This window comes from Carassius auratus, chromosome 11, assembly GCF_003368295.1.
Source record: "Carassius auratus strain Wakin chromosome 11, ASM336829v1, whole genome shotgun sequence".
Taxonomy (NCBI): domain Eukaryota; kingdom Metazoa; phylum Chordata; class Actinopteri; order Cypriniformes; family Cyprinidae; genus Carassius; species Carassius auratus.
This window is the reverse complement of record NC_039253.1, coordinates 9,686,883-9,711,259: the sequence shown is the minus strand read 5'-3', so window position 1 is coordinate 9,711,259 and position 24,377 is coordinate 9,686,883. Positions and strand designations below refer to the sequence as shown.

Here is a 24,377-nt window from a genome sequence, read left to right as displayed (position 1 = left end):
AAATCTCAAGTGAACTTTTAACTAAAAGGGTTACCTTTACTTCTCCGTTTTGGCTTTTTTTGGGTGCGTACTGCTTGGACCGCAACGCTCTTCAGAAGCGGAGTATTACACTGGCAGCCCACCTCGCGTGTTATTGGCTGTTGGAAATATGCAGCAATACAGAAATAAAGCAATGTATTCTTTCTATAGCTGTTCCGTTGTTAGAAAACAACAAAACCATGAACCACAGACATTTTGACCTTAAAGTCTACACATTTAAAAATGTTACCTGTAAAACCTTATTGCAGAAACTACAGTCTAGACTTATCCACTTTCTTTCTTCTATGAATGATATTGTGAGAAATGTTTCAGTGTTTTTAGACATAACATGAAATACAGTGGTAACTGGTTTTGTTGTTGTTGTTTGGTACAAACATTATTTAAACTGTATTCTATTGTTTTCCACAGAACAAAAAGTCATACACGTTTGTAGCGTTACGTGAGAAAATGAAATTTTCATTTCACGGTGAACTGTCCCTTTAAATGCAAAAACACTAACATGACTGGTTGTTCTATACGTAAGCAAAGAATACTTCCGGTCAGAGTGGGCAGTTCTTCGAAAGAATAAATTGCAATGTTTTACTGTCTATGGGCGCTACTTACCTTCTATCTCTCGGTGCCGGACCACCGGTGTATATTGTCGGAACAGCCGTATCTATCTAGCTAAGAAAGTCATAGAAGCCCATTTCGTACTGCTGTAAATTTGTGAAGAATTCTGGAGCGAAATTTAACTGTTCATTTCAAAGAATCGGCTCTAAAGATCCGGTTCAAATGATTCCTGCGTAATGACGCTCTCACGTCACTCATAGCATACATGAAAGGTTGTTTCTGAGGCGAAGACCTTAGTGATTACATTTTGATGAAAGAAGTGCAACATCTAAGGAGCTTATGAAGAAAACAATACTTACTCGTGCGGGAGGGGAAGCGCCTACAGTGTAAAGAGTCGGAACAGCCGTGTTTGCTAATGTAAGGTAGCACGTTATCCCAGCAGTAACCATCCCCAAATTGGTGAAGGATTCGTCAGAGAAGTGCCTGTCACATAGCCGCGAGCTGGCGCAAATAGCCCCTTCTTCGAAATGTATAAACTCCAGCCACTTTTTTCGTAACCAGTTTGTGGTTGGGAAACAAAATAAAGTACGTGCGTTAGAACAACCAAATACACACCGACGAACCATGATTAGAGTAGAGAAGAGCGATCATTTAGTGGGAGGGAAATTCTCATTCCAGAGCGCATCTGATTGGATAAAAACCTGTGTAGTGCTGGATGATTCATCGATATTTTGTTCCGTGTGTGTGTATGTTTTTTTTTTCTGGTAAGATACATTTTACTTGATTATGAATTTCAAGTACTTTATACACCACTGTTTATTACACAACATTTCACCACAAAATAATTAAGGCAAAATAATTAAGACTAAAAAATGTTAAAACCTTACCAGCAGCTGCTTAAAAAAACGCAAAGCTTCCACCAAGAAGAAAAATTGTTCAAGCAAGTGTGCAGTGGAACTGCGGTTACCCGGATGAGCCTTTGTTGTTATCTAGGGATGTCAACTCGCGACTGACCAATCAGAATCAAGTATCCCACAGAGGCGTGTAATAAATATGTATAATGGAATGTTATGGTTTGTACAAAACAACTCAACATTCTATGGTTAAATAGAGTACGCTGAGTAAGCTGTACAGTAATAGATTGCTGACATTACGCATCTGAGGTGAACTTGTGTTGACCTAACCTCCTGATGCTCAGAGCTGTATCCTCTTTGATTCTGTGTTCAATAAACATTAGCAGACAGCAGATCAGCTTCAAAGAAAATAGCATTGAATAAAAGCTATACTGTGTGTGTGTGTGTGTGTGTGTGTGTGTGTGTGTGTGTGTGTGTGTATATATATATATATATATATATTAGTAAAACATTACTGATTTTACTGAATTTTGGATCAAATAATTGTGGTGAGAGATATCTTAAATAAAAAACAAACATTGAAAATCTTACCAGCCCCAAACAATTGAGCTGTAGTGTATAATCACAATGATAACATTAAAACTGTTTCTGAATATTTTTATTGGTGCATGATGTCGGTTCCAACTCATTCACAAAGGCTGACTCACCAGCACAGAAAAGTGTGTAGTGATTTGGTTATATAATCTGTGTGGCATGTTAACGTCTCCATTTTTACACACGTGTCACAACCAACAAGGTTTATTTATTTTTTTACTTATTCAGCATTCAAGTAATGAATTATATTGGTTATTGTTGTAAAACAAATCTGGTTTAAATAAATAGATTTCAGACAATCATAAATACTGTATCAAAAATGTCACAATTTTGACCTGTAGCAACAAAATGGATTCTTATATCTACACGTCATTGATCTGTGAGGGATGTGAGGGTGGTTTGTCTGTAATGTGTTCAGCTGTTCATAGTAGTCATGCTCAGAAAGAGGCTTTCTGACACTGACTGCAGTGCTAATAATATATAATGACAAGAGACAGAGGGGGGATGGGGGTTACACCGAGCTGGTAACAAGGGTATAAAAGAGCCAGGACGAAAAGGAGACAAAGTACACGAGGCGCCAACTTGTCCAGAAACCAGACCCGCAAATATACAGAATGTCTCAGGTATGACCATATATCTATTCAGTCAGCAGATTAGAAATTAAAGTGTGTGTAATGATTTAAGTGCTAAATATTGTAGCTATTTCTTTTTTAAAATGATATTTCTATTAGCAAGAGGTTAAGAAGAAGAAGAGGCCAGTTGTAAAGGAGGAGGACCTGAAAGGAGCCCGCAGTAAACTGGGGTTGAAGGGAGAGGTCAAGAGCAAAACATACGAGGTCATGGCGGAGTGTGGTAAATTTGTCATATTTGGACCGTAAATCAACAGATTATCTATTATAGTTTAGATAAGAACAGGGGATTGTCTTTTTGAAAATTATGTACAGGAATGTAATAGCTTTTAAAAGGTTTTCATATATTTTGATCGTAATACAGAGATTAGAAGACTTAAGAAACCTTCTATGGTTTATTGTTGTAATACTTCAATAATGTAGAATACAATAATACTAGTAAAGTTATTATATACATTAGTTGTATATAATGGATTATCAGGCTTCCTGTAGGTTTTTTAAGGTCAATTTAAAACCAAGTAAAGAAAATTAAGGAATAAATGAAAGAGAAGTAAATGTTTTGTAAATGTAATGACATAGCTTAACTAAAATATAGAAATACATTTTACTCTACCTTTTGATCATGCTGTAAAAAGTAATGTTCCTTCCTCAACAATCTGTGATTCAAACAAGAAGAAATCTCTGCCAGTGTGTTCAGAAAAAATACACTTAATTCACACAGGAAAAAAGTTTTCACCTCACCCCACAGAAAAAAAAAAAACATAAAATCAGACTGTTGTGTTATTTCTGTTGTGTAGAACGCATGGGGAAGGTGGCGCCATCTGTTTTCAGTGGAGTAGGATCTGGAAGCGAGACAGCGCTTGAGAAACCCAAGCCTCCATCAGGAAGCGTGTTTGGCAAATGAGTGCAGAATGGACAAATGGACTCTGGGTTTTAAATGTATGTCCATGAGCACATAGAGTACACTTTTGGCATCTACATCATGAATTAATCAACTTTACTTTGGGTATTTATGTCGCATATTTGTAAGTATTTGTGTATGTTTTTTATACTGTTCTTTGTTGCTAAACATGTTGCACTTGTAAAAAATTCCATTGCTAAAAATGAGTCACCAAGTATGGTCTCTCTGTCATGCCGCATACAAATGTCTGTCATTTCAAACCATGTGAACAAATATTAATTATTAATTGTTGCTTGAGCAAATTTGAGAAAAGAGGGTGGAGTACAAATGGAAATAGGTGCTCATTGAAGGATGTAGTCATCCAAAATTTCCATGTCAAGTTTGGGTTAAAATTCTATGGCTTTTAATCATTACATCCAAAAGACCATTTCAATATCACCAATTAAAGCAAACCCACAGCTGCATGAAGTTGCATGGTGTTTTGTCAGGGAGATTCCCATCATTTGATAAAGTGACCAAAAAAAAAATGAAAGACACAAAGTCCAGCTGCAAATTAATTTATCAGATATTTTGCTGTGACCTGGATAAATAAAAATCTTCCTGCTGTGTAATCTTTGTCATTTACCCAGCAGTTACTTGCACAAGGATTAACAGATTTGTTTTAATATCAGAATGCCCGCAAACTTTTGTACATTCACTGAATGCTACACAACTATAATAATCTAAGGTTTATAAATTATTCAACCAATAAATTACCTAAATTAAATTTCTTAAAAAAAAAAAACAAAACTGAACTGTCCGAATTGCAAAATCAATCTTGACTAAGTAAGAATCAAACTGATATGAACTGTTATTGGAGCTCAATTGCAAATACTGTAATATATCTATCTGCAGTATAGTTTTTATACAAAAAACAAAGCATACTTTACCTGTTCAACAGATGCCTCATATTAATACAGAGATGGAAACAGACCTCCTATTTAAAGATTAAGCTATAATTTATAAAAAGATGAACTAGATGACACTACTTGCTGCATAATCACAGACCAAAAAGCCTTTTCAATCTATCTTTAAAAAAAGGTTAAAGAAGCTACCCCTGCAAGTGCGACATGAAAATGTAGTTTCATATTTTCTGGAACTGGACATCTGAACCTTTCTGCCTTGAAAAGAAAATTAATAAATACACATTTCAGCTCTATAACTAAAGCATCATTGTATATAAAAGGGAACTTCATTAAATAAATATTCCTAAAACCAAAACAGGCTGATTATGTAAGATGCGTGATAAACCTTAAGTTAAACTGTGATCTTCTAAGTGATGGCAACAAAATTGCAGACTTCTGGGTTTTGAAGCACAAATATTTGGTCACACGATTTAGCATTTTTAAACCAGTGTGTTTATTCATTTCATTTTTAAAAATAAAACTAAAAAGGACTATTTTATTGTTGCTATAAGAAACAGTACGGAAGCACTGAGAGTCTTTGAGCATTTCTAGCTCTTCAAGTATGTTCGTTCTGTTCATACACTAGGGGACTGTGCCTCTTTGAGGGCATGGGGCCGACTCGGGTTCCTCGGCCCATTTGATCAAACTCCAGATGCCTCCTCTCGAATCCATCTTTTCCTTCATTCAGCAACAACTGCAGTGAAGTCCAAACAGCAGCAAACGGTTTCGAGTGGGTAAAGTGAAGCAATGAGCACAAGAAATGACTCGAGTTAAGAGGAAGAGCAAGAGTAAGACAACAGTAGAATAGACAAGAGAAATTAAATAAAGTTAAGAAGGAAAAGAGCAGTTGCTATGTTATTAAAAACGAGGAGATATATCTCCCATCAAGTGCATGTTAAAACCACTCCAGTCAATTCAATGCAATGCAACACTTAGGAAATTGCATAAATGTACATCCTAACGAGAATTACGAGAACAATGAACAACCCGACTTGCATCATTTCCAACAACAAATAAAAGGAAACTCAGCAATACAACTTATGTTGACGGAAAAAGATCAAAATGTAAACAAATTCACTCCTTCAGTGAAAGAAACGAGAAAGAGGTTGTAAGATTTTTCTGTGTCCTTCACTCTCGTGCCGCATCCCTTCATACTAAGTGCAACTGAGGCAGTGCTATAGTCTCCATCTTTGAATCAAAGTTCTCGCCCTGCAGTCCCTTCACGAAACGAATACCACAGCACCCCTGCAGGTCATCTGGGGTGCAGCAGAAACCGGTCCAGGTACTGCGACATGGCTTCCCAATTCCGCCACAGAAAAGCCAACATAACCACAAGGAGCAATGTGGAAAGCGTACGGCTACGTGTTTTCATCAGCGGAACTACACAGTTTGCGACCGTCGAAACGAATACTAGGAGCACCGCCATGACGGCCAGCAGCACGTTGATGAGTTTGCCGAGTAAAGTGCGTGCTGTGGCGTTTTCCAAACCTTCCAACTGAACCACTTGCTGTTGCTGCTGTTGAAGCTCCATCTTAGAGATGCGGGTTTGACAGGCTTCTAGCGCCTCCTACAGGAAGAGAGAGAGATTAAATATTACTAGTAAAGCTGCCTTTTTTATTTACAATCTCTGGTGAAAAAACACACTTGAAGTCATTTATTTCAAATGGAGATTAGTATGGGAGCTACACGGAGTTACGATCATATAAGTACGCAAAGTTTTTGGATCTGATTAGAGCAATCATTGTGGTGAAATACTTGAACTTTTGAGATATATTCTAATCAAAACAATGCAATTTTGTCAAATCTGCAGTTAAGAATCATTATGCATGGAATAAATGTGTCGTAATTGTTTGCGATGTTTCCGGAAGGTTTCCGATTAGCTCTAGAATTTTTTTTTTCAGATGTATTGGTGGTTATTTGTTTTGTGTGGATGTGTTAACAAATTCATTATATTTATTCATTTAACCATAATAAATAAGCAAAGGGGGACAGCTACTACTGACAGCTAAACTATCCCTATGAGAAAAACAACATTAAGCAAATGCAGCTGAACTAAAACTACCATTTCAGATAATGTAAGACATGAATGCTAATAAAGGGTAACAGAGTAGAACACGTACATTTTAGCTGCATCATATCATTAAGAATAAGCCCTCAAAGAGAACTCTGAGTGAGTCGCATATGGATTACATTATGTAAACTGAATTAGAAGACTAAATGTTTTCCATCAGATCGATACAAAATAGCTTTATGATTACAGCTAATGTTCTTTCCCATCAGAAAACTCAACATTAACATTCTCCTGTTTCACTTAAAAGTTTATATACCCAAAATAAGATTGGCTAAAAAAATGTTGAAATATCTTTGAATAATGGACCTTTTCCACATTTCCGGGTTTCTCAGCTGCGGAAGTTGTCATATTTGGGTTAACTTCAAGAGCAGTGAATGGGAGAGTACCACAAATATTTGCAACTCCGACAGTTTTGATTTAAAAAATACAAAAAAATTAAGAGACTGATAATGGCCGTTTGAAGAGAGAACAATTTTAAATTTACCGTCCCTCTCATAGACACTGCATTAGAAACACCCTCGCATTAGCCTTTTTGTTATTTGCTGATATAATACTAAGTGTAGTGTTATAAATGTACACATTTTTTTTAATCAAAATATATAAAAAAAGACTTGAGAGGATTAACTATTCTGATGACCGTTAAACGGTTCATTGCAGTCTTTTGAAAAGGGTCCATTACAATCTTTAAGACTTTTTAAAATCAGTAAATAAAATGCATAAAATAAATGGCCCTTATCAGGTTTAAGGGATTATGCCATAAATTATTTGACCCCTCTCACTGAAAATAAATTGTGTCCTTCTTTAAAAATTATCAAATTAAAATGATATAAAAAAAAAGCCAATTCAAATTATATAATATATACGAAAATAGTATCCAAAAGATAACAAAATAACAGTAATGTTGGACATGAGCACCTGTATGTCTCTGGCTCGTTCATTAGACTGGTAAGCAATTTTCTCCTCCATGCTGGCCAGCTCTTGCTTCAAGTTGTGAATCTCATTTTGATGCAGTTCTGTTAAATCATTCAACTGCTCCTCTAGACGTTCACACCTAAAACATGCACATACAAAATGAGATAAAACAGCACAATAAAAGAACAGACAACAATACCATCATCCTCTCCAGCGCCTTCTCAACATGCATGGTTTTGACTGTGAAACCTTCAATATCTATACAAACCTACACAGACCACACAGCAGTGCCAGCAGAATCAGTTTCTATAGTAACATGTACCTGTATCTCTCCTCTTGCAGGGCCTGCATGATTTCTGTGTAGTCTCTCTGATAGTGACTCTTCAGGTTTTCAAAGGATTCTTCTAGTCGACTCTGATTGTCCTTCAGCTCCTGTATCTCATGCAGTAGTGCATCAAAGCCAGAGCTCTGGCCATGCTCCAGTGTATTACCCTTTGAGCTCGGGGGGCCTCCGGGAGCCCCCGTGGTGCTATTTGCTCCCGCTGACCCTGACGTAGCGCTTGAGCAGTCGTCCTCACTGCCATATTTTGGGCTGGACTGCAGCTGCCCAGGTCCTGAGGTCCTAGTGCTTGCTGTCCTTGTACTTGTTACAGGCTCATCAGGCCCTTGTTGTTCATCCAGAGAGTCTTTTAGAGCAGAGATGTTGTCTGCACTTCCAAACTTGTTGCGGATGAGAGAGGCAAACTCACGAGGTTTGGACACGACTGCTCCCGCGGCAGAGTGCGTTGCCTGAGAGATACTAGAGAGGCCACCGGTTACCTGAGAGAGACAAATTATTTAGTGAAATACATTTAGCAATGACACCAAGTCGTGAGCTTCTGATCTGGATGGGTTTTGTGGGAGAGTGATATGAAAATCATTGTCAGCCGAAGTTACACAAAGAGACAAAAATAGTTAATATAAATAGTAAATATGCAAAATTGCGTCCATTTTCTGATTAAAATCCGGTCAAATTTACCTGAAAACAAAAGATCCCTAACAGTGTAAGAGTGATATTAAAGCTCTGTTCCAAAAGCTAGAAAGACAGCATTTTAAGGCACCCTAGGCATGTTTCCAATATGCAGCCTGTTCTAAAAGGTAGGCAGCAACATTACAAAAGGCTACACTGAATTCTTCTCATAGAAAGTAATACCATAATGTAATGTGACATGAGAAAAACCAGTCAAGATGGACCATGAATAGACATTCAATATAAATTATCAATAAAAATATTCTCCACCCATAATTTTCCAAACTGCTACACCCTGCAGTATGCATGTTCACAGGGATGCTGGAGCTTAGCGTCTCAGGCCATAGACAGGGATCCATAATGACTGTTTTATATAATTAAAAAAGTTCAATCTAATTTTTAAAAAGTACATTTCTCCCAATACTTGTACATGCAAGGCATGTTTTATATTTATCAGAATATCAAGTTGTTGGATTAGCAACAAACTAACATATCATAACCTAACATAACAAACTAAATATAATTTGATTGTTTTTATGTGGAGATTTGTGTGGCATATGCGAGGGCTGCAAGATACTGAAGAAACATGTGACCAATGCAATTTCACACGAAAATGAAGCAACATAGTCGCTACTTTTTTTTTTACATTATTTTTCAAGATGGCTTGTTGATAACCTTGCATGCATCATTGGAGAGCATACACACCAAAGTAAAATAGCATGCCTAATCTCTGCTATCTGGAGTGTCCTTTTGTGAGTTATTGAACAATTAAAATCATTCATTTATGGGAAGCCTTACAATATGCATACTTTTGTTGGCTGCCCTAGCATGTGAAGTTGCTACTAATGTAAAGCATTTTAAAATCAGTAACTAGTAATGTTTTACTTACGTTAGGATACTGCCTTGAGGCTGGACTTTTCAAATCCGAACAGATTTTAAAACACTAGCCATCATACACTTGGTGACTTTGTGCATGACACACTTAACCACTGAGGATCACACACTACAAGACTTTCAAATCGTTTCAACACCACAAACTCTCAAATTAAATGTGCCTTGTTGTTAGCATACACATCGCATGAGAAATACAAACAATACATGTTCTAAAATCAGCTCAAAATATCAAACATGTTTGACTTCCTCTGGAATCAGAGTCTGGAGTTCCATCATAAACTACCCAATTTTATTTGAAATCGGTCAAATCTGACTGCTCAAAATCTGCAGATTGACTTTTGCTTTCAGCAACTAGCGCTGGCTTGTCCCAGGCTGCAAAACAGGGCTGAAATTTGGGCCTAAAGTCATGTAGTGATTCCAGTCTGCAGTAGGCAGTATGAGCTGGTTATTAAACATCATGATTTTAAGTCAAATCCAACATTTTATTCAAATCACTGTAAAGATCAAAACATGCCTTGTTGACAAAGTGCATGATTTGTCTACACTGCATTTGTCATACGATTAATATTCCAATTTGACTGAAAATATTTTAGATCACCACACAACTACTCCAGCTACACACAACCTTCAACGTTACCAAAATGTAAAGAAAGTAAACAGTCTTTACCTTGGCACCTACATCCTTCAAACCCTGGTGCATGTCTCGCAGGACATCTTTGGGTTGGCGTGGTATTCCGTTGTGTTCCACCTCTCTGAGCTTGCGGTGGTAATGCTCTAGCTTCCTCTGCAGCTGCTGGATGGTCTGCGCAGACTTCTGGTTCTTCTTCTCAAACACTTGCTTGATGCGAGCACTCTGCTGTTTGTCTGCATTGTTGGCCAGCTTCAGGTATTCAGCTACATTGTCGTCTCTTGCTGTTTGTTCGATTTTGATCTGCTCTGTGAGTTTGAGGATCTTCTGCTGTAGCTGAGCGATGGCTTGCTTGGTGCGCTGAGGGTCTGGAGTTCCATCCACTGAATCCACACCGTATTGACCGCCTTCTGAGCTGGTTGACAGAGCATTGGGAGACACTGCAGGGCCTGACCCCTCCAAACGATCTTGCTGAAAAGAGAAGAGTGAGATTTAGCGCTGTGCAGATAAAAACATATAATAAGAGTTTATGTCACTGCATTAAGAATTTAGAACAGATATGCCTAGAGTTTGCCCGTGATGACCTTTGATTTGGGAAAAAAAGATTAGATTTACATCTTTTCTAGGGATGCACAATATATAAGTGTCATATCCTTTATCGATATTAAAGATTTTTGTAATTTATCAGCCATTATTAGAAATTTATTTTTGCATACTAATTTCCCTATTTTTCTCCCATTATTTACTTAAAAAGTGAGTGCTAGATGATTGCAAAGGTAATATTTAAAAAATATTTAAAAATGAGTTTTGTTTTTAGCGTTTTCAGCATTTCAGCCTTATAAAAAGGTTACCAAAAGCCATTTTACTGAAAAGTGGCACAAAGTTTCATTCAATCCAATTATGTTATTGTTACTGCCTGAAATTTATTCAACCGCAACCGTGACCCAGTCTTAGAAAGGTTAGTGGCAAATAAATTATTAACTTGGATTATAAAATAATAGAAAATTTAAATAATTGATTTTGCACTATTTTCCTACAGCAATAGAAATAAATAGAAATGAATTACCATTAACGATGGTTCACTTTCAGTGCAGTCCATCTTGAAAGATATGCCAAATTTGAACTGTTTGTGTGACTATACTAGTCTCCGCTGACGTTGACAGTTTGGACCTCTGTACTATGACATAGCCCTCAAATATAAGATAATGCAGAACATTCACTGATAACAAAAAAATGTCACACTGCACCACTTCATCAACTGAGAAAGATGACAAGGGAACCAACATCAAAGAAAGAATGTTACATTTGCTAAATTCTTTCTGCTTGTTTTTGCATGATTAATATACTGTTTATAAGTAAGATCTGGTCTTGTTAAATCTTTAGCACAACCTTGCAATGCAATGAACTCTGTCCCTCCACCCACTGACAGACGAGTCGAAACCAGATTATCAGTGATATAGACTTCACTGACTGTAGATAAGAGCTATGGATGATCTAAGCATCAATGAGAGTCATTATAAACTGTCTAAAAGCCCCACCAGCACTGTCTGACCATGAAAATGATTACTGTCAATACGATCAGGTGTTTACTGCAAATCCTAAGTTCCCCTATTGCAATAAGAAATATGGGTTGATGTGGACAGTGGATAAGCATGCAAAGAAAACTAACTACTCATGTGGCCAACAGCCAATTTAATAAGACCCAGACAATTCCTGTAGAGACATTACAGCTGACTTCTGATTCTTTTTTCACACCTAACTGGCCATCAGAGGATTTTCTCCCCATTTATCTAGAAGAAGCACAATTTTGTTTGATTAACAAAACCAAGGTTTTAAAGCCTCTTACAGAGCTGAGCTAACTCTGTGACAAAATACGTTGACCTCAAGTTTCACTGACAACAAAACTAAGCTGTAAAAACAAAACTGTAAATTACAGATAGAGGATAGCCGATAGACAAACTGCAGTATTTTTCAACTTACAAACAAAAAAACAGCACACCATACCCGGCTAAAATCATCGTAAACTCCATTTACTGAGCAAGCCAGTCTGAAACAGTGGTCTGAAATAAACAAGAGGGCTTATGTTTGAACATTCCCCTGCCCTGAGAGAGGAACGTTCTGGATGGTGCCGCTAAGTTCTCCAGCAACAAGTGAGTCGAATCACTTTGGCAGTCACCCATACCCTTTAGTCTATCTGGTAGAAATGCTTAGCTGTTAAAAAAGGCTTGCTTAAAAGCATAGTACTATGTAAGCATAATTTCCCTCGAGAGACTTAATACAGTAGTCTTGGACAACGTTTCTCCGGGTAAATAAATGGTATTTTGAGTGCGCAGCAGGAAAAAGCATCTAGTAATGGGGTAAGGCTAACCAGAAGAGTAACTGGTTTTGCAACTGCAGTTCTAAATAAAGTTGCTGCACCTCTCATGCAAGAGCTAACTTGACCTTGACTGTATCCTTGAGGATACAGGAAAGCAAACAGTTACCCTGATCCCACATCCTGGTTGGAAAAAAAGCACAAAGGCTATGATTTTGACATTATGCTCAATGCTGCCAATAGAAGTGCCCTTAACTGAAGTGCATCCAAAGACCTGGCTAAATATAGTAGGGCTTAAGAACATAGTGACCTGCCACATAAGCTTCCTGACCTGTGAATGCTGTCAACTCGTCCATCCATCCTGTAGGCTTCTTTCAGACACACGCAGCAGGCAACAGATTGCCATCTGCCTACATTGCTGTTAAATTAAAATCTAATTTCCCTTCACTTTCAAACAACCTACTATCACTGCCTATTGAAAACTGAACACGTTTCCCTTGGCAATTGATTTATTTGTGACGGGCCTCCACAATATCAAAACTGACCGGCATAAATAGATTTCCCAAAAGGCTTTGACTTCATTGAATAACTGCACGTTTCAACATCAAAAACCGTTGCAAGTGTTTTTATATCACTATATTTCAGAAGGAAACCAGCTGTATTTAGAAAATGTTTAATGTCATTTTTATTTAATCTTGCATGTAATGCCTGATACAGCAGCATCTGCAATCTCAGCTCAGTGCTGCTTTACATCCATTACCTGAGATGCCTCTCTCTCTCTCTCTCTCTCTCCCTGCTATTAAAGCACCTCCTGCTTGCAGAAAATGAATTTGCATATACATATACTGTATATGGGGGCGGGGGAGTGCCACCACAAATAGAGTGTAAGGCTGTGGGAAACACTGCAGTCAAAATTATGAAACTCTCTTCAAGAGCGCACATTAACTGAGGTTTAAAACTGTTCAAAGAAAAGGCTCATTAAACTAACTCCCAGATTTAATACACTACGTATCAATATCTCTTCCCTTTGTACTAGTGATGTCCAGTTCGCAAACGAATCGTTCGATTTAACTGATTCTTCTTAGTGAACCGGCTGAACCAGTTCACCAAATCATACTGAATCGTTTGAAACAGTTCGCTTCTCCAATAAGCATTAATCCACAAATGACTTAAGTTATTTCACTTTTTTAACATGGCTGACACTCTCTCTGAGTCGAAATTAACCAATATCCTGGAATAATTCATTTACCTAAGCAGTACACTGACTGAACTGCTGTAAGGAGAGAACTGAAGATGAACACAAGCACAGCAGCATGTGTGATGTACTAACTTTTCTATGTGGACACGGAGGGCTGTGCAGCCTGCACACTGTGCCTCCGTGTTGTTTCATGCTCATCATTCTGTGCAAGGGATGCGCATAAGCACTCTGTGCTGCTCTGGTGGCTTTAGTATTAAAATAATTTTCTGCGCAATCAAAGATTTCTTGTTCTGTCCTATCTATGATATGTTGCTGCCTTTATTACTGTGCTATACATTTAAAAGAAACATCTTTTTTTATTTCTATATAAATATATAATGTATATACTTGTTTTTACATTAATGTATTTTACAACAATGCAAAGAGCAATGTCTACATTTTACCAGAATTTAGACTTATTCACTTTTATTGTCAATTAAATATTTCACTAGATTTTAAAAACATATTTGTGCACCTGTGATTGTTCTATAATCTAGAGTATCTTTTGCTGCTGAATTATTTACTTACCTAGTTAATAGTTTTTTGTCATAGATTATGATATATTTTTTCATTTGTTATTTTTTTTTATTAAAATGAAGTTAAGAATATTGTGTTTAACACACAAAAGAGTGATGATCAGGTCAACACAGAGAAGTATAGAAATTCTATACTCTATATTCTATACATTGATAAAAAAATTAAAAAAAAAACAGCTCTAGTATCGGATTGGATCAGTATCGTAAAAATGGTATTGTTGCATCCTAAAGAATTATACATTTACAAAGAAACCAAACGCAACTTTCATTCGCCACTTTATTTTTTTTTAGCTTAACTATCATGGAATGGAACGCAGAGGATTGTGGGATAATCAATCGATTTGATCAGAAGGTTCCTCCGGAGACAGGACTTGAAGCAGAATTTGGATTCGGACATGCCTTGATGTCTTTACCGTCTTGTACGGTAAAGGCATCAAGGCATGTCCGAATCCAAATTCTAGGAAAAAATAGTACTGATTGGTTTGCAATTTTAAACACATTCTTAATGAAAACCTCATCAGTGTTACCCAGCAAGGTAATTTTAGGTAACTGACAAGTTATTTAAAAGAGGTTCTTTATTTATTTATTTTTTTCTGTCCAATATCACTTTTCTGTCCATGAAACTTTCAGAAACTGTAGCTTGGCCAACAACAACAACCATCATAGCACAATAATGGAAGAAATCGCCTTGACCAACCTGTGCTGTTCATGTTGCACTTACCCGATCAGCCTCCTCAGTGGAGTGGTACCCTGAGGTCAGCAAAATGTCTGCCAAAGCTGGGCTGCTGGGAGTATCTGTGGTGGAGGAGGAGCGTGGCCGTCCTGCCTGCAGCAAAATCTCCTGGGTACTGCGCCTGTGGATCTGGGGGCTGCCTTTCTGGGGGGCCTCCCCTCCCCCCCCTGCCTTGCTGCGGCGGCTCTGTAGGCTGGTCCCTCTCTTCATCATGGGGGGGCCTCGAATTTGCTGCAGCACGCGGCTCAAAGCTGCAGGGGGGGCGGAAGCGTGGGGGTCAGAGTTAGGGGTGGCGACCACCACGGCAGGCGCTTCCCCCAACTCTGGCCCTACTTCTGGTGGCTCAGGGATGGGGCCTGTGGAGGAAGAGGCGTAGTCGTGCGGCGAGACGGACGAGCGTCTGCGCTGAGGTTGAAAGAAGTGCTTCAGGCCATGGCCCAGCGCGCCCATGTTCTCCAAGGCATTTTGGGTAATTTTGGACAGGCCATGATCAGGCTCGGATGCCCTCCTGCTCGCCTCCCGCTCTGCTCGACCCCCAGAGTCTGGCTCCTCCGCCCCAGGCTGCTCGCTGCCACCCTGGTCCATCAGGAGGCGCCAGTCTCACTCAGAGGGTCAGCAAAGGGGTGGGGTCTAGCTAAGCCCCGCCTCCACCAGCCCTCTGATAGGTAGTTTCAAAAGCCAGGAAGCAGAGGGTGGCAGCAGTCAGGTGGACTCTGAGAGCGTACATGCACCTGTGGTTTGGCGCAAAGTCATGCTTGTCTACCACAAAAGGAAAATAAAATGGATTATGTCATGCAGCTGTGAGCGATGGAACACAAGCAACAAATAAATGAACACAAATCACAACAGCAGCGTTGCATTGGTTGGCTCAGAGACAAAAAGTTGCAGCTGACATTTATTCCAGCTTAAGCCTGTTGCAGATGAATTGCATGTTCATTCACAATCATGTCTCGCCAATCTATTACAGAGAGTGATGGCAGAGGTCATGGATTAAATAAACCACGCCTTGAAGGTTCTGAGCCAACCAACTAAAACTACATTAGCAATATCACTATTGACAGAATACTAGCAGTCTACAGCCATGGGTGTTGCCAAGCGAATGAGGTGTGACAGAACTAGAAAGAACATAAGGGTGCTAATTTCTGAAATGCTCGAAGGGTCTCGGGGTCAAATGATATTAGAGCACTTCTACATAATCACGCAGTATTTTATACAATTTAAGACCCTTAAATGGAAATCATTTCAGAAATTTCGTAATAAATCATTATCAAACTCCATTGTGAAAAAGGTCAGAAGCATGAACGCTAAGTAGGGCTGCACAATTTGAGTGAAAAGAATTGTGATCTTTCTGATTAACAAATTGCTGTTGCAAATTAAAGTTAGTTAGCTATGCTTGTTTGTAAGACTGTACAACTTGGCAAAAATTTTGTGATTAATTTATAAATATAGCTAGCTATAAAATAATAATTATCATTGTTGTTATTATTAGTATTACTACTACATAAAAATATGAAACACTAAATAAAAACAAAATAAGTAATTGGCTATTATTATTTAAATAATACACTGTAAAATAAAATAAAACTGTATTTAAGAAAAAAAAATTATAATAGATTTCTCCTTTACACTTTACACAAAATTATAATACTAATATTTATGGCTGTTTTGTTGGCAAGTGCTTCTCATTGAAAAAAACTCAGTTTTTTAGTTTGTGTCACAATCTGAAACATGCAGAGCATTTATTTTAAATTATATTTATTTGATAATCGCACTAAGCCATAAAAGTGATTTCATTTAATCGTGCAGCCCTAACATAAAACATAGGTGAGTAGAGGTGATGAGTTATGGGTTTGGCATTGTTTAACACAAAAGTGAACTTAGGCAAGGTGACAAAACCTCAGTGCAGCCGAGGCAATACTTCAAAACCTAGGTGGCCTAATAAGTAATCTTTTGTCCATCAAGCACAACCCATCTAAATGTGCAGCTTTTTTGTTTTGGACATGCTCAAATTAGTTTAGACTGATATAGAACTGTATACAGAACATTATCACATCTGATCTTAAAAGACACATATGATATAAAGTAACAATGACATAAATGATGTCTCCTACCATTAGTCCAGCCTGGCTTCCACTGGCTCAAAGTTCAGGGTTGGCTGTGGAGAGAAATGGTTCTCAGATGGGACTCAACTTATTGTGACAAACAAATTATACATGACAGTCATTTACTTCAATGGTACAGACTCACACAGTGACAACAGGGTGTGTTCATGTTTGGATTATGATGCATGATTTTGGCAGCTGTTGTCATTTCGGGGAACATTTACATTACATTTTTGAATTGCATCATTAGATCACACAGTGTATAACTGGTGTAAATAGCCTTTTTATTTTCTTGATCAAATTTGCTGTCGTGGACAAACAAACAAACATGGTGAGGGTTGCATAAAACATTCCAAAGTCTAAAATGAAACAAAAGCCCAATCTTCAGGTGTGTTGAATCAAGATGTGTTGAGTGTGATGGTGAAGTTCATGCTTAAGATGGACCTTGATGGAGAGAATAACAGCCAGCTGTAATCCCCTTTATTCAGTTTACTATAATGCACATGAACCTTCTTTCTTACTACCACAACGCTCCATAATAGGCTCAACAGCTACTGCCCAGTTCTTCATCAGCCTTTGTTCATTACCATTTTGATTCCAATAATTCCTCAAAGTGGAAAGTGACCAGGTACTTTTTCCGCATGCTTGGTTCCGGATGTATTTCCCCCATAGGGATAAAGTTAATGATGTTTGTTAATGCAATATGACTGATGAACTGTCCAGCTACAAAGTGAACTGCAGCATTACAAACTATGATTTGAAGCAGAAGTATTTGAAAATGTAACAAAAGATACAAAACATTAACAACCTTGGAGCTCACCTGTCTTTAAAAGTTTATCCACCTTATTTTGCAACAAGGAAGTAATTATGATGACGTACTTCATTATAATGTTTTAAACTTCTGTTTTGCTTGCCGGCAGGTAAGGAGCACAAGGAGAGATGTGGTGGGAGCACACACAGAACACTATTAAACACTGTGATGGTAAATATTTACCATACCTGTGGTGTATAACACAGTGGGAGGATGAAATGAACTGCCATAACTTATGAGGACTTTTATTATTTCGTTTTGTCACTTGGGAGTAGACAGGTCTTCGATGGGGAATTATAAAAGCAATTAGGCATATCAGAACCTACACAGTGGAAAAGTCAGTCCAGTCCTGGTACATGAAACAGAAAGCAAATTTGTGTTTTTAAAAGCAGACGTGAGTCCAAATATTGTTATATGATTGTTTTGAGGATTTAGGTAATTGGTCAATTATAAATGATCGTAATGTCTCCTTTTTTTGTCTTTCATCTGTGAAAGCACTTTTTGATAGTTTTAAAGTACTAAGTAAAAAATAAATAAAAAAATAAATAAAATAATAATAATAATATATATATATGCCACATAATGAACGTGTCACATAATAAACGTGTTTTATTTATTTTATTATTATTCTTTTATTATTATTATCTATTATCTCAATAGATTGCACAGCTTACTGTATTTTCCGGACTATAAGTCACACTTTTTTTTTTTCATAGTTTGGCTGGTCCAGGGATTTATAGTCAGGTGCGACTTATTTGTCAAAATTAATTTGACATGAACCAGGAGAAATGAACCAAGAGAAAACATTAGAGCTGCGAGAGGGCGCTCTATGCTGCCAGAGATGCTGCTCAGTGCTTCTGTAGCCTACACTGAGCAGCATAGAGCACCCTCTCGCGGCTGTAGACGTTAATGTTATCTCTTGATTCTTGGTTCTAAATAAATGTGACTTATAGTCCAGGTCCGACTTATATAAGTTTTTGTCCTCCTCATGACGTATTTTTGGACTGATGCGACTTATACTCAGGTGCAACTTATAGTCCGAAAAATACGGTACCTATGTTTGTGTATTTGGTATCCCTTAAACTTTAGTCTGAAGAAGCACGACTCGCGTCGCTTTCTCTCACATGTGTGAAGTAAGAAAGAGAGAGTGAGTGAGTCTTACATATCATGCAGAGTTGACGTGTTATTTGTAAAAAATGTTCTTTGTTGTATTTTCCTGTCAAAATAATGGAGGTCCTTTGGATTGTTTTTTCTTTTTAAAAACTACTGGGTTTTCCAGTAGTGGGCGGAGCTAATGCGCAAACAACAATCTGTACAAATGACAAAATGTACTTTCAGGTATTTAAAAACCTGTACTATTTTAAAAACATAAACATATGTATATGTCTGGCGAGTAAACAAAATAATTTACTAGCCAATCACGATTCAATTGCCAAGGTGTCTGTAGAGGGTTGACATGCTTTTAAAAAAAAAAAAATCACGAAAATGTTACTGAGCAACAGTTTCAGCGCAGATTTTCCTTGTGCTTTGGACTTTAAACCCTGGTGCCGTGATCTCGTCCAGTGCTATTAGAATATTTGAGCCCATTTCGCAATTTCAATTATCATATAGTAGCCTAACCAACAGCATCAGCCACCTCTTCTTCTCATTGGAGACATATGATGCTGCACTAAACTGTCTCTCGCTGTCGGTGCTTTGTGCTTGTAATGAGTTCTGCGTCTTTCGCTGATAGTTTTAAATACTTACAGACTACCGACATGTTTGCCGCATCAGTGCGTGCCTCTATTTTATCGCGTTAGTCATTGTTCGGTCCATATTATCCGGCCTTTTTCGCATATTCGGTTTAACACCGATTTTTTTTTTTTTTGCTATTTTTGGCCAAATAATTTTGGTTACCTAACATTCGGTGCATCCCTAATTATGACACCCAACTAAATACACAAAATAATCTGTCTTTCTGTGGTCCATATTAAAAGTAAACTAGCCTGTAAAATCTACACAGTGAAGGCAAAATTACAGAATCAAATTAAAAATACTATTAGTAGAAATGCTTTAATGGAAATCTGACACATTATAATTTGAAAATGCTTACATGAACTTGATTCAGTTCCTCTATGGAGAAAACCAATGGCATTTTTACTTCTGGAACCCGACTGTTGAACTTTAAAAGACTACTAATATATTTTCCAAACCAATTTACTTCAAAATGAAATGACATGCATAAAAACTTTCCCATTTTAAATGAATAGTACTTCAAATCCAAATTCTTACACTGCACATGGCACCAGTGGTTTACAGCACTTCATGAATGTCAAGCTCACCATCTTGAGTGTTCTGGGAAATATACAAATGATTCCTCTCACCATTTGCAAAACAGTGCACTGCCAAAAATTATCTTGTGAACCTAAATCCCAACCACACCAAGATCAACCATGAATGGTCAAGCAGAAAATGAGAAACATGTCATCAATCCAGACAAACCTAAAGTCCTACACCTAGTTAAGCAGGAAACAAACCCACACCTATTTTAGCAGTAAACAAATCCAGACCTTAATTATTTCAGAAACACAATATCCTCCAGAAGTGGGAGTGGTACGACAGCAAGGTGACACATGCAGTGAATGAACAGTCGTGTCTGTGAAGCTTTACCCAGAGAAGAGTGTTGATGTGTCTGTGTCCTACATGCATAATTAAACGAACGAGTGACAGAGTGACGCACATGCCAGGCACAGCTATTCTATAACACAATCATATTCAACACAACAGCAGTTTAACAGACCCTGCACACACCCAAGAACACCCTGAGGTGCTGTCACACCAATTCTAGCAGACCAAAAAATGAGTGTAATGACGGTACCTTCAGAGACTTGTGTGAGCAACATTCCTGTCACCAGTCTGTTCTAGTAGTTTATAGTTGATATTTAACTCTCCTTCATCATATAATTGCAAAAGAAAAGGTCACAACAAGCCAATAGTGGCATATGTATCATGGGCATGTTTTCATATTACATTGTGTGAAAGCTCTTTCTTTCAAAAGCTGGCCATGCATTTATTTCTTTATGTTGATAGAGAATAATATTTTTATATTCATCCATTTAACATGGTTTTATTCAACGCGACTTTCATGGTATAAATTTGTATGCGTTTCCCTGAATTCCAATCAATGACTTTACTGTTGCTAGTGCCATGCTCTACCAGGCAGCTGAGCTACAGGAACTCAATTTGATTTAGGATTCATTGGCTTTGATTCAAAAGCTAATTTTATCAATTCAGTTTGATTGCACAAGTAATTGGATTTAACAAATGGATTGATTTTAACATGGCACATCACCGAAGACATGTGAATGGCTATCAAAGCAGTGCTTTAAAAAAAGGATACATTTCAAGACACATTTCTTTTTTTAGTTTTTTTTTTTTTTTTTTACTAGTAGTAGTAGTTTATTCCGGAATACATGGCCTCTCGGCCCATAGTTCCAACGTTACAATAGCATGACTTTTTTTAGGTTAATTCCCTTTCAAGTATTACTTGTCTGGTTAGAAAACTAGTTGACTCATGAACTAATACATGAAGAATTTAGCCTGCAGCCTTGTGCCTATAAAACAGATATTCAGCAGAAGAGCAAATTTAGTTGTTTCATATTGTGTAGATTCACTTTAAAAACATTTCTGATATATAAGCTTGTTGTAAACAACAGCTAAACTAGCTATAACATTATCACAGGGCCACTGAAAATCTAAACTCGAGGCCCTGCTAGATAAACAACTTTAGTATTTCACCCTATATTTTAAAATACAGTATGAAATTTTAACAAATCGCAAATTCTAGCATTTGAATGAATCATAGAGGCTTAATTATTTAAAAGTCATATTTTCAAGATGGATGAAGTGCATCTGCAGGATTTGTAACCAGTCTATCTTGGAAACAAATGAATTATTACACTCCTACGCCTTCAAAAGCACTGTATTTTCTGTGACTGAAATGGGTCAGCTTATTCTCTCCATCACTCTCTCCCCCGGTCCCATTCTCATAGCATCCCAAGGTCACATCACTGTCTGTATGTGTGTGTGCCTTTAAGCAATAATACACTCCACTACAGTCAAGACATTCAGGACACTCAGCACATCCAACAACAGTGGCATTATAATTCTCCATGCGTCTATCTGCTGGTATATTCAGCATAACTTAATTTGCTAAATATTTCTTGCAAAATCCTTCCTGAATAAAAACCAGTGTGATGAATGGCATAAACAGCACTCCATACCTTCAGTTCTAATCATCCTGCTCAGTCTTCTTCTCAACACAGAAATATGATACTGTGGATAAATCTTAGAGGAAATCCAAAACTGCACACAGACAATGACCCTCAGTGATGAATACTCTGTCCTCTTGACACTTCAGTCAACTTGCCCCTCATAAATGTAGGATTATCACATGCTGAAAAAGAGTTAAAAAATTATATAATTCAGTTATGTAGAGAAGTAGACCTTTTCTCCAAACAAATGTGAAGGAAACTCTTGTCCGGCAACAGAACATTAATATCATGAATATAAATCCTATTGTGTTAAATATGACAAAAAATAAATAAAATGTTATGGAATTTATATTTAACTAGTAGACCATTTTACAGCCAAACATCCATGTGTGAGAATTTCACGCAGAAAGCATATAGAAAACAAGCATATACAAGTCAACATATTGAACATGACTGTTAATACATTACACATGACTGTTAACTACTTAATTATAACCAACTTGATGGGTTAGTTTAGGCTACATGCGGTCCATCTGATGGTAAACATGCTCGTAAAACAAAAACAAGAGTGATTAAAATAACGTCAAAAACTGACGTTATTTTTACTAAAAAAAAACATTGGCTAAGTGTATGAAGCTAACGCTCTCGTCGTGCCATTATAATTCGAGCCGTCACTGTCAGATTTCACGATGACATGTAACACAGAAGGCTAAAACACCAATACACACCCATTTCTCTTTATCAGACAAGCGATTGTGGCTGCAGGTTGAATTAATCCGATCATTTTCCTGGACTGTCCGTTGATACGTTCGCTAGCTGAGTTAGCTGTCCGGCTAGCCTGGTAAATGGGCAGTTTACGCCCAACCCAGGATAATACTATTAGATGGTCGATCTAACGCACCGCTGCACACGATCATCAGCAGAGACTGATAAAAAACAACTACATCGGAAACATTGCGCTAAAACCGCTCAAGCGGAAGGAAGAACGACCAACCCCGGCTTCTAGACTGTCTAATTCAAAGTCATACAAACAGACAGCATCAGCATCTGATCACGCCAATGAGCTTGTTTGGCTGGCACCACGCATCGGCAGCATACATAAGACACATTTTACTGCATGTGGGCAGCTTGAGATTCCTGTTGATTTGTGGTTTAACCATTAAGAAATGAAAATTTAAATTATTATTTTACCAACAAGCACCCCTTACGTGGAAGATCAACTATTTCCACAATAAATAATAATTTAATCATTCATTTAAATATAACAACTGGTAACAAAACTATCTTCCAGGTACACTTTTAGATTTACAACTTCAAAGAAAAAAGAAAAACACTTTACAACTCTTTTTGGTTGTAACTCTCTTTGATAAATTACGTTTTTATGCATATGAAAGATATTTTCATCTTACGAAAACAAATAGAATTTATTTTATTAGCAAAATGAAACTTATTATTAGCAACAACGAAAGAAGATAGTTTTTATTTCATTTTTCAATTCATCTTGGTTTTTCAATAATAAACTGAAAGTGTATAAAGTTACTGCAGTAGTGAATTTTCAAATCCCCGATAACACCGTTGTTTGTTTTTATAGGAATGTCTGCTACAATGCAATGATCTGTACTATGAACTGTATTTTGTATTGTATTCATATGACACTTAAAGTGTACATTCCGTGTATTAGATCTGTGTGATTAGGAGCGGTTAGCAATAAAATGGTTTGGCATAAATGTAAGGTTTTGGTGACGTCTGACATGCTGCACCTGATCTCGCGGCGAGCAGTGCACTGCTATGCTGCTAACGTCATCAGCAATACAGGCTAAACCGACTAGCTCGCTAACTCAGCCAACATACTGAAAGACTGCGCCCAGCCCCAAAATTCGAACTACAACATATGGGTTTTCGAATTAACGCTGTATCTGTCTAAAAGGCAAAAGCGTTTGCGTTCTGCGGTTACAACCGGTTACAACTTACATTGGCGCTGAGAGAGAATTGCTGATGTCCGTTAATTTCTCCAGATGGAACACTCCCACGGTGACGTCAGCGGCGCGCTCACAACGCGTGAGGGAGCGTGGCACGATATGACGAAGTGTCAACATTCGTCTTCTTCTTGATTTATTTGCGGTTGGCAGACCAGCTTTCGGTGCATTGTGACAACATTCAGTGTCAAAAGCAGAATTTAGTGGTTGTCAAAATGCCGCACTCACACTTTCGCGTAAAGGAATAGTTCAAACAAATATAAATCCTCCTGTTGTACGTGAGTTTCTGTGTTACACACAATGTTTGCCGTAATGTTAGCCTGAGACGTATGCAGTGTAAACAAGGGGGACGAACTGTAGAATACTAATAATATTAGATGCCAGATATATA

General features: G+C 37.6%; 2 protein-coding genes and 1 long non-coding RNA gene across 8 annotated transcripts; 1 reads left to right on the top strand and 2 right to left on the bottom strand.

Annotated features, from left to right (window-relative positions):
* Positions 1–34: 34 nt before the first annotated feature.
* LOC113110977 (uncharacterized) lies at positions 35–1,902 on the bottom strand. The gene is made up of 3 exons (XR_003293238.1): positions 1,476–1,902; positions 643–1,133; positions 35–137 (listed from the first exon to the last, which is right to left on the bottom strand). It is a non-coding gene; the product is annotated as an uncharacterized LOC113110977 (long non-coding RNA).
* Positions 1,903–2,333: 431 nt separating this feature from the next.
* mustn1b (musculoskeletal, embryonic nuclear protein 1b) lies at positions 2,334–4,207 on the top strand. The gene is made up of 3 exons (XM_026275325.1): positions 2,334–2,659; positions 2,768–2,888; positions 3,463–4,207. The coding sequence occupies exons 1-3, from the start codon at positions 2,651–2,653 to the stop codon at positions 3,567–3,569; spliced, it is 237 nt and encodes a 78-aa protein (XP_026131110.1). The 5' UTR covers positions 2,334–2,650; the 3' UTR covers positions 3,570–4,207.
* A 733-nt stretch (positions 4,208–4,940) lies between these two features.
* On the bottom strand, positions 4,941–24,095 carry tmcc1b (transmembrane and coiled-coil domain family 1b). Of its 6 annotated transcripts, none has more exons than XM_026275317.1 (8): positions 23,982–24,095; positions 22,020–22,192; positions 16,956–16,999; positions 14,833–15,603; positions 10,064–10,495; positions 7,816–8,312; positions 7,497–7,632; positions 4,941–6,077 (listed from the first exon to the last, which is right to left on the bottom strand). In XM_026275317.1, exons 4-8 carry the CDS (start codon positions 15,427–15,429, stop codon positions 5,763–5,765), a joined length of 1,977 nt encoding a protein of 658 aa, XP_026131102.1. In that variant the 5' UTR covers positions 15,430–15,603; positions 16,956–16,999; positions 22,020–22,192; positions 23,982–24,095; the 3' UTR covers positions 4,941–5,762. The 6 variants fall into 6 exon arrangements, with proteins under 6 accessions (XP_026131102.1, XP_026131104.1, XP_026131106.1 ...); XM_026275319.1 differs by having other exon boundaries at positions 14,833–15,598; XM_026275321.1 differs by having other exon boundaries at positions 14,833–15,095.
* Between the last annotated feature and the right edge of the window lie 282 nt (positions 24,096–24,377).

What these genes read in the sequence shown, in the direction of transcription:
- tmcc1b (XM_026275317.1), bottom strand. Translation starts at nt 15,429, where the DNA reads ATGGACCAGGGTGGCAGCGAGCAGCCTGGGGCGGAGGAGCCAGACTCT. An exon ending in CCACTGAGGAGGCTGATCGG is followed by an intron (nt 10,496 to 14,832) that starts GTAAGTGCAACA and finishes TTCTCTTTTCAG; the next exon opens with CAAGATCGTTTGGAGGGGTC. An exon ending in AACGAGCCAGAGACATACAG is followed by an intron (nt 6,078 to 7,496) that starts GTGCTCATGTCC and finishes CTCTTCCTGTAG; the next exon opens with GAGGCGCTAGAAGCCTGTCA.
- mustn1b (XM_026275325.1), top strand. An exon ending in CGAGGTCATGGCGGAGTGTG is followed by an intron (nt 2,889 to 3,462) that starts GTAAATTTGTCA and finishes TCTGTTGTGTAG; the next exon opens with AACGCATGGGGAAGGTGGCG.